Source organism: Carassius auratus, chromosome 48 (genome assembly GCF_003368295.1).
Source record: "Carassius auratus strain Wakin chromosome 48, ASM336829v1, whole genome shotgun sequence".
Lineage (NCBI taxonomy): Eukaryota > Metazoa > Chordata > Actinopteri > Cypriniformes > Cyprinidae > Carassius > Carassius auratus.
This window is the reverse complement of record NC_039290.1, coordinates 128,779-138,511: the sequence shown is the minus strand read 5'-3', so window position 1 is coordinate 138,511 and position 9,733 is coordinate 128,779. Positions and strand designations below refer to the sequence as shown.

The following is a 9,733-nucleotide window of genomic DNA, read 5'->3' as shown; positions in this document are numbered from 1 at the left end:
TTATTTGTCATGCATTGTTTTTAACAATATTAAAATTTTTCATTACAAGTGGATTAAAATAATAATAATAATAATAATAATAATAATAATAATATATATATATATATATATATATATATATATATATAAAAAAAAGAATTCAATACACTACAAAAGAATAACATTATACTTTGTAGAAGCGCTTTTGTGATTTCAGGCTACACTGCTTTTTTTTTTTTTTTGTTTACATCCATTTGACGGTTTCAGTCCGCCAATCAACTCTGCGGATTCCTTTGTGGGCGCTCGCTGATTGGACGTCCCCGATCGCAAACGGAGCCAATCAGCCGCCGAGTCCAGGCTGCCGTCAGTCCCGTGCGTCTTCACGCACGCACAGCATCTCGAGTGGTCACGTGGTAGACGCAGCAGCTCGGAGGGAGACGCGCTCAGCTGTGCGAAGAATAAAGAGCAGGTTTGCTAGATTTCAGAAATCACCTTTTAAATCATTAAAAATACGTGTTTGGTGATTCGAACACGCGCGTGCATTTTGTTAATTTATCGTATCTGTGCAAAATAATGTGTTTGCGTGGAGAGATGGGGGAGGGAGGGAATTAGGCGGGAAGGAAAAATGGAGGAATCTTTGTTCAGCGACCGACAGGAACAGAAGTGCTTAAAGATCATAAAAGAAAGATAAAAATTTTTTTATTTTAATTCATGCATTCCAATTAATTTTTTGCTCCCCACCCCCTCAATTCTATATTCAGTGTTCAAGGCCGTGAATCTGAGTGTTTTAGTAATTAAACATTACATTGCGTCGCATGTAATGGCAGATATCCGACCTAATTCAGTCATTTCGCAAGGTGAATTATTTTATGTACATAGTATATGAAAACAAAACAGCTATAATAGATCAAATAAGTTACAAAACACCACTGACACACATAAACGCCAATATATACTAAAATAAAATTATATATATATATATATATATGTGTGTGTGTGTGTGTGTGTGTGTGTGTGTGTGTGTGTAAGTATTAGTTAATATACAAAATATTAAAATATAATATATTTAATATATAATATATTAATTTCTAGGAACGTGTGTGTATTTACATATGCACAATATGCGAATATGTATTTTATATATATATTTTATATTTTTATTCTATATATTTATAGTTAAAATATATGTTTAATTATATATACATTTTTATGCGTTCATGTATCTGTTTACATATACACACATATATTTAAAAGCATTATTTTGTGTATTCATATGTGATATACTAGTGCTGTCAAACGATTAATCACCTTTCAAAATAAAAGTTTTTGTTTACATAATATATGCGTGCATATGTCTGTATTAATTATGTATATAAATACACATGCATGTGTGTGTATATATAAGAATATAAATATATATATACATATAAATATATTCGAAATGCATGAATGCGTTTGTATATTCATAATAAATATACACAGTACAAACATATATTATGTAAACAAACACCTTTATTTTGAATGCGATTAATGGTTTGACAGCACTAATAATGTGTGTGTGTATATATATATATATATATATATATATATATATATATATATATACATACATACATACACAAATGTAAATGTAAATCTACAAATGCATATTTAAATGTACCATACATTTTCTGTATAGTTATGTAATTTTTTTAATTATTATTATTAGTCATTTGTGTCTATATATACGTACATATAAACATAAAATAATCAATTCTTAATGAGTGTGTTCCTGTATATGTGAGTATGGAGTGTGTGGTGTTTTCTGTCCGGTCATCAGGATGGTGAAAGGAGACGCGAACAAACCCAAGGGAAAGACGTCTGCGTACGCCTTCTTCGTGCAGACGTATCGCGACGAGCACAAACGCAAGAGTCCCGACGTTCCCATCAACTTCTCCGAGTTCTCCAAGAAGTGCTCGGAGCGATGGAAGGTGAGCGAGCGTCACACTGAGGAAGATGAAGATGATGATGATGTCACTAACCGCTGCTCCTCTGTCCCTTCAGTCCCTGAGCGCTTCAGAGAAGAGTAAGTTTGAAGACATGGCCAAAGTGGATAAAGCTCGCTACGATAACGAGATGAAGAGTTACGTGCCGCCCAAAGGAGTCGGGAAGACGGGCCGCAAGAAGAAAGACCCAAACGCCCCGAAACGCCCGCCGTACGTCACACACACACACACACACACACACACACACACGGAGTTCACACATCTTGTTACATCAATAGAAATATATATCACATTCCTGTTGTGTAACAACTTTATATTATATTTAAAATACATTTATGAATTAAAAATAAAAAAGTCCAGTATCTCGTGTAAAAATATGGAAAAAAACAGAGATAAAATTTTATAATAAATTTATATAAAATAAAACAAATATATAAAATAAAAAATTAATGACTTAAACATTTAATAATATATCATGAATACATTTTTTTTTTAAATGTTTAGAATTTTTTTAATTTACTTTTAAAAAAAATAGGTATGAATTAAAATGACTGAGAAAAGTAGAAATGGGAGATGAATGAACTTATAAAATATACAATATTTTTTTATATACTACTTTATTATAATTATTGTTGTTATTCAAATGATGGTTATTCTGCATAGCTCCAGATCTGAGTGATTTTAAGGGTTCTCCTCTGCGCAGATCTGCGTTCTTCGTCTTCTGCTCGGAGCACCGGCCGACGGTGAGGAGCGAGAACCCGAATCTGTCCATCGGTGAGATCGCCAAGAAGCTGGGCGAGATGTGGTCGAAGCAGAGCCTGTCCGACCGCGCGCCGTTCGAGCAGAAGGCCGTCAAACTGCGTGAGAAATACGAGAAGGTGAGCCATCATGTTTATTTAATCATGTGGGCGTGGCTTGAGACTGAACGCTCTTTGATTGGCAGGATGTGGCGGCGTACCGTGCAGGGGGCGGAGCTAGTAAAAGGGGGCCGGGCCGACCGACTGGCTCGACTAAAAAGGCCCAGGCTGATGACGATGATGACGACGATGATGAAGAGGAAGATGAGGACGAGGAGGAAGATGATGATGATGATGAGTAGAGCGTGTTTGTGTGTGATGCAGCATCTCTGATGTGGGACGGGTGGAGGGTTATTTGGGTTTTTTTCTTTCTGTACATGTTTAACGATCCCAGCAATAACACAGGTGTTCTGGTTTTTGTTTTTCGCTTCTTTAGATTGATTTTTATTTTTGTACACGTCTTTTAACCGTTGATCCACTAAAGTGTAGAGGTGCTTTTTTTATAATAAAGTTTTAAATGTTTTGATATTCTGCGTTTGCTGTGGTCTTTTTCATTTAACGGATGGTTTTATTGTATATTACATGAGGAAATAAATGGCATTTATCCAAAAATATCCAGCAGTATTTTGTGGAAGATGCCAAGATTTCTTCTGGATGTTTATGAATTAAAATCACTTAGAAATGTAGATAAACTGGTTTAAACGTCCAGAATCTCATAAAATGACTGAAAAATTCACAGGAGATAAACATAATTTTTTTCTATTTTATATATTATATAAAGATGTGTGATTGTATAGTGTGTAAATGGGTATTTATTAAAAAATATACATTGTTTAATATAAGAATATATAATCTTTTAGCTGTGCATTTATTCAAAATGTTATGAATTTAAATAATTTGAGAAAAGTAGAAAAACTGGTTTGAACACAGATAAATAATGCACTTTTCTGTTTTTAAACATATTTATTTATAGGATATTATATCTACCACAATATACCATTATAAAGTATATGCATTATTTCTAAATGTTTTTAATACATTTGATTTCACATTGGAATCTAATAACAGACTTAAACCCTTTTAAAAGTATATAATAATAATGTTATATAGTAATGAGGCAACAGTGATATAAAAGACATTGCAGTGACATTGTGTTTATTCTCATTATATTCTCACATCAAGCAGTACAGGTTTGTCGTCCAGCACAAGAAAAGAGCTAAATAAATACAAACATATGACATCAGAACAGTGAATCTCTGTAACATCACGTGCACAACACACACACACACACACACACACACATTACAGGTTTGCGTCGTGGAGCGATGATTCAAGTGTTTATACTGCTATTCAAACACATACATTTACATTATATAAAGAGAGAGTGTGATTTCAAAGTTATTGCCCGTATCAGATGTGACTGACTGGAAATCTGTGATAATACTATCAATAATAACACTGATTTAATCATTAGATGCATGAGACAGATTTAAGATTCAGAGTGAACAGCGCGTCTCAACTTCGTGAATCCTGCAAAGAAACGCCCAGCTTTAGCCCATCACGTGACAATATTTTTACTACACTTAAAAAGATTTACGGTAAATTGTACAAAAAAACAATAATTAAATCATAAAAAATTTACATTTAAAAATAAATAATTTTGAAACAAAAACGAAACACTTAAAAAATAAATAAATACAATTTTTAACTAATATTACTCATCAATATATATAAAATTCCAAAGTGGTTTGGCTAAATAAATAAATAATCAGTTATACACATTTCATTTGTACTCTACAAATATACTTTACAGCTGACAATAACTTGCTTGCATTAGAGTAACACTCATATTTCCATCACTTTAAATGTCATAAAAATTATGATGTGCATAAAATGATTGCGCATTAATTGTCTTTAAAAAAGTCTAATCTAATTGGGGTTTGGGGGTGAACTATGAGATGGACTTGATGTTCTTCTTCGCAGGTGTGCAGATGTGACCGTGGACATGACGCATGTTTGATGTGAAACAATCGCAGCCAATCAGGACACAGGTGAAGACACAACGCAGCCGAAATCAAAACAAAACATCTGGTGGTACATCGCTCGTGTTCGTGGCTATTCAGGACAAAAACACAGTGACGATGAAATGGATGAGATGCACAGGTTGTAGAGTCACACCTGGTTCAGTAACGCGTGACGGAGAACAGATGGCACAAAACACACGCTCATATAAAGAAAACTGCTGTCCTCCAGAACAGATGCGTTTCATCAGCTACTAGACCTGAATATTTCATGACAAAAACAAGAAACTCTCTGTTACATTTCTAAATCAACAGTTATGGAAGCTTATTCCACCATGGAATAAAAAAGTCAGAATTGTGAAAATGTGAGAATTGTGATATATAAACTCAGAATTTCAACAAAAAAAAGGGTGAATTGCGAAAAATTTGAGAATTGGTATATATAAACTCAAAATTCTAAGAAAAAAGTCAGAATTGCAAAAAATACAGAAATTTGAGATATAAACTCAGAAATCGGGAAAAATCAGTCAGAATTGTGAAGAATGCGAGAATTGGAGATAGAAACTCAAAATTCTAAGAAAAAAGTCAGAATTGTGAAAAAAATATATTTTTAAGTGTTAGATATAAATTCCGAACTCCGAGAAAATAAGTCAGAATTGCAAAAAATGCCACAATTGTGATATATAAACTCAGAATTGGAAAAAAAAAAATTATTGTGAGACATAAACTCAGAATTCAAAGAAAAAAATCAGAAGTGTGAAAAAACTTAGAATTGTGAGATGTACATTCAGAATTCCTAGAAATAAGTCAACTTGCATATAAATGTAAAAATTGTGACATATTGCAAGAAAAAGGTCAGAAATTTGAAAAATGTAAGAATTGTGAGATATAAATTCAAAATTGCGTGAAGAAAGTCACAATTTGCAAAAAAGTCAGAACTGTGAGATTATTTTTTTAACTTTGCAATTACCTTTTTCTAATTCTGCGGTAAAAACAAAAAGAAAATGAGATTTAAACTCAAAAAAAGGAAAAATTTCAGCATTGCAAAATATAGACCTAAACTTTTCAAAAAATTCTGAGAAAAGGGAATTACAAGATGCAAACCTCCAATTATGAGATTATAACTGGCTAATAAATTGCTTTATAATTTTCTAAATATAAACTTGCAATTGTGATCAAGAACTCATAATTGTGAGATAAAGTTGCAATTATCTTTTTTATTTTTGTATTCTGTGACAGAAACAAGCTTCCATAGTCACTGGTCTGGCCGCAAGCAGCGGTCGACAAACATCACGGTTTCAAACGAAGGCTGAACGCGTTGAAGGCAACAAACAACACACAGCGCGAGCTGTGCTAAAGAACATGGTCCATCAACCACTTAAACAACAAACTCTGCTACACTTCAGTCTAGTAGACACTATATATGTTCTTCAGCTGCAATCAATCCATCATTTTAACGTTAAAAATAGTCTTTCTCAAACCACATGTGCTTACAAACATCACAGCACTAACGACTAACTGCTAACACTACAGTAGTAACTAGCATTATATTCTATGTGGAAACATTCACACGCATACACACAATAACCAGCACACTCTGGTAATCTTGGCATTCGTGGAAATACCACTTATTTAAAAAAATAAGACTTTATATGCTGCTTCAGGAAACATCTACCATCAGGCTCAAGAAAAACCCAGTTTAACTAGCTTATGATGGCTGCACACTGCTGGTCATTCGCTAGTCGATATGGTTTATCAGTTGATCTTTTAGCTTAAGTTGATTTTGTCCATCTTGATTAAATGGGTTTTAGGGCAGGTTGACCAATTTGGACCAATAACAAACCATGTGTGTGTGCTCTATGTTCAATAAGCTTATTGCATTTTGATATTTCACTGGGAATTCTGAACAATAAGTAGTTATTAAACAAGCAAACAAAGACAAAGTTTCCCAACCACACAGCAAAAATTATTTTCTCACTTAGTATTATTTGGGTAACACTACAATATTCCATTTTGAACACAAGAATTAAAAATGAAAAATTATTCTTAAGCACCTATTAATCTTAGGTAATCTAATTTCAACAATTACAAATACAAAGAGGCATCTGTTAATATTATTTAATGAACCTGAACTAATATGAAATAAAAATTGACAGTATTTTTATTAAACAAGGTTAATAAATGTTGTAACAAATTGTTCATTGTCAGTTAATGTTATTTAACCAAAGTTAACTAATGACTTCATTGTAAAGTGTTACCCTATTTATGTCTGGCTTTCCATTAGAAATATATATATATATATATATATATACATAAATCTTAAATTAAGATAAACTTTTACTTGAAAAAAAGTCTCAAAATATGAAGTCTTGTTTAATGAAAAATGTATTTAAAAAAATTAGATTTGCTTAAAAAAGGAAATAAAAATCTGTCAGTGTGGTCAGAAAACTCAATTTCAAACTCAATTTCAAATGCCATTGTCAGATATATATATTTTTTGTTTTAAGAATAAACACATTTTATTTTAGTAAATTTTTCAGAAAACAAGACTTTAAGTATATGTTTAATTAATTTATTTATATTGATTTAAGAGTATTTAGATATTCGTACTGGAAACAAGACAAAAATACTGAGAAAGAACCTCACTTTTGCATCGCAGGAGCGACATTTCTGCTCTGAGCCAAATTGCAATAAAATTTTAATTAACCACTCACAACAGCATCTTGTTGTTTGCTTAGCCAAGAGAAAAATATTTAAAGTGTGTGACGAAGATAGAGAAGCGACTCAATAAAACACATTCCTATAAGCATGCTGGGAAAGAGCTGGATTAAGTGAGGTTTATCAGAAGAGTGAAGCGCTAGTTCCCTTAGATCAATCAAGTACAAATAAATAATCTGAAACACAAGAAAAAGAATATAAACAAGTCCAGGATCGCAAAAACTCATACACACTGAGCACTTGAACTGTTCCTCCACTCAAACCGGACTCCATAATGTCTATAATCTTCCTCAACATCATAATCCTCAGTCACTGATCGACAGGAACAGGAAGTGAAGCTGTAGCACAGATGCACGATAAAGGCGGCTGTTGGGTTGCTAGGCAACAGCTGGGGTTGGTGGACCCTAGTGAGGCAGAGGCACCAGGATGTCCACATAGTTGATGGGGAAAAACCTGATTGGCCGTGGATCATGCCCTCGTACCAGTTGTCGTCGATCTGATTGGTCAAAGTTATGATGTCACCCTCCTTGAAGCCAAGCTCACCCTCGTTCTCTGGCTCGAAGTTATACAGCGCGCGACAACACGGCTGATCTAACGGAGCTGAGCGACAGACAGAACGAAAGTTATGTTAGTGAAAACACTTTCATTAAAAAAATTTACATTAGGACAAAATCAAAGTACTTAGAATGAAATCGATTAAAAGCCAAACAAAATATAGAATAGTAAATCACTGGTCAATGTTAAGTTAATGTCATAACAGAAGCAAGAAATATAAGTCAAAAGTTATGTTAGTGAAAACACTTTCATTTATTAAAACATTTTACAGAATGTATATTTTCACTACCAAATTCAATATAAAAATCAAAATAAAAGCTAAACAAAACTGGTCAGTTTTTAGATTTTGGGCTGTTTGGCATTTCAGAAAGTGTTGTTTCAGACTGGAAAGAAAGAAAAAATCCAAAATGCACATCTAAATGTGTATTTCATTGTATTTATTTATTTGCGGCTATATCTAAAAATGTGGCGAAAATGCGTATTTTTAAAGCCTGTGAGTTTGTTTCTCCAATTCAGCGGCACTTACACACACCAAAACTTAGAGTTTTATTCCTCTCTATAATTTGAAGGTATTTACCTTGTGGTTTGTTTATATTTCCTTCACACGGTATTATATAACATTTTATTCCTAAAAATGTGGCGAAAATGCATATATTTAAAGGCTGTGGGTTTTTTTTTTTCACTTCAGCAGCACTTAACCACACCCAAACTTAGAGTTTTATTCCTCTCTATAACCTGAAGGTATTTACCATGGGGTTTGTTCATATTTCATTCACACTGAATTATATAACATTTTATTCCTAAAAACGTGCTGAAAATGTATTTGTTTTCTGTCTGTTGATAGTATTTTCTGATTTCTGATGAGAAGAGAAATTCAAAATCCCTTCTGGAAAAATCTCTAACTTTAATAGGACAACAAAATCAAACAAGAATTTGAATCCAACTCCAGATTTCTGTTCTGGACATTGCTCTGAAAGTTATTCTAACAATAATGTTATTATGTGTTGTTGTTGTTATTATTATAGTTGTACATTAAAAATTCACACAGAAATTGGTTGTAAATTTCACAAATAATTACAAAGAAAAAGCAAGTAACATTGAAATAAACTTAACATTTAAGTAGAAAAACTGAAACACTATCTTCTTGTAAAACATAACTTTGAAAAATAATTGTTATAGTGTAATGTAGACTTAACTAATAGATTTTGAGTGATTATTAAAACTTTATGGTTATTTGTACTTTTTTCTTTGGATTTTGGGGATAAAAGATGAACTAATCTGTTTGTGGGTGTTTGTCTGCTTTAGTCACATTCATCTGTATGTAACTTTTGTGTGTGTGTCTGTGTGTGTGTGTGTGTTTGTACCTGGTGAGCGTGCAGGTGATTTTGCTGAATTTATTCCTCCGTTGTAATTCTCACTGGGCAGTTGAAGCTCCATGTGGGGTTTGGGGATGTACTCCTTCCGGGGTTTATTGGACATCTCCTTTATCCTGTAACACACACACACACACATTTTAATCAACAGCACATGTAATAATTTATAATAATAATTATTTATATTAATTTTAAAGCTTAAAAATAATACTTCAATATTTATTGGCATGTAATTGACATGCGTTTCTGGTTAATCTGATAAACTACTGTGCTGTTTTAATGTGAATTAATGTGTCTCCCAGTGG

General features: G+C 32.8%; 1 protein-coding gene and 1 pseudogene across 1 annotated transcript; one reads left to right on the top strand and one right to left on the bottom strand.

Moving 5' to 3' along the window:
- The first annotated feature begins 309 nt into the window (after nucleotides 1-309).
- On the top strand, nucleotides 310-3,251 carry LOC113065397 (high mobility group protein B2). Its single transcript, XM_026236612.1, has 5 exons — nucleotides 310-448; nucleotides 1,799-1,949; nucleotides 2,023-2,174; nucleotides 2,668-2,842; nucleotides 2,908-3,251. The coding sequence occupies exons 2-5, from the start codon at nucleotides 1,800-1,802 to the stop codon at nucleotides 3,061-3,063; spliced, it is 633 nt and encodes a 210-aa protein (XP_026092397.1). The 5' UTR covers nucleotides 310-448; nucleotide 1,799; the 3' UTR covers nucleotides 3,064-3,251.
- A 4,504-nt stretch (nucleotides 3,252-7,755) lies between these two features.
- LOC113065327 (endophilin-A1-like) overlaps nucleotides 7,756-9,733 on the bottom strand; it is a 9,493-nt pseudogene continuing 7,515 nt past the window's right edge.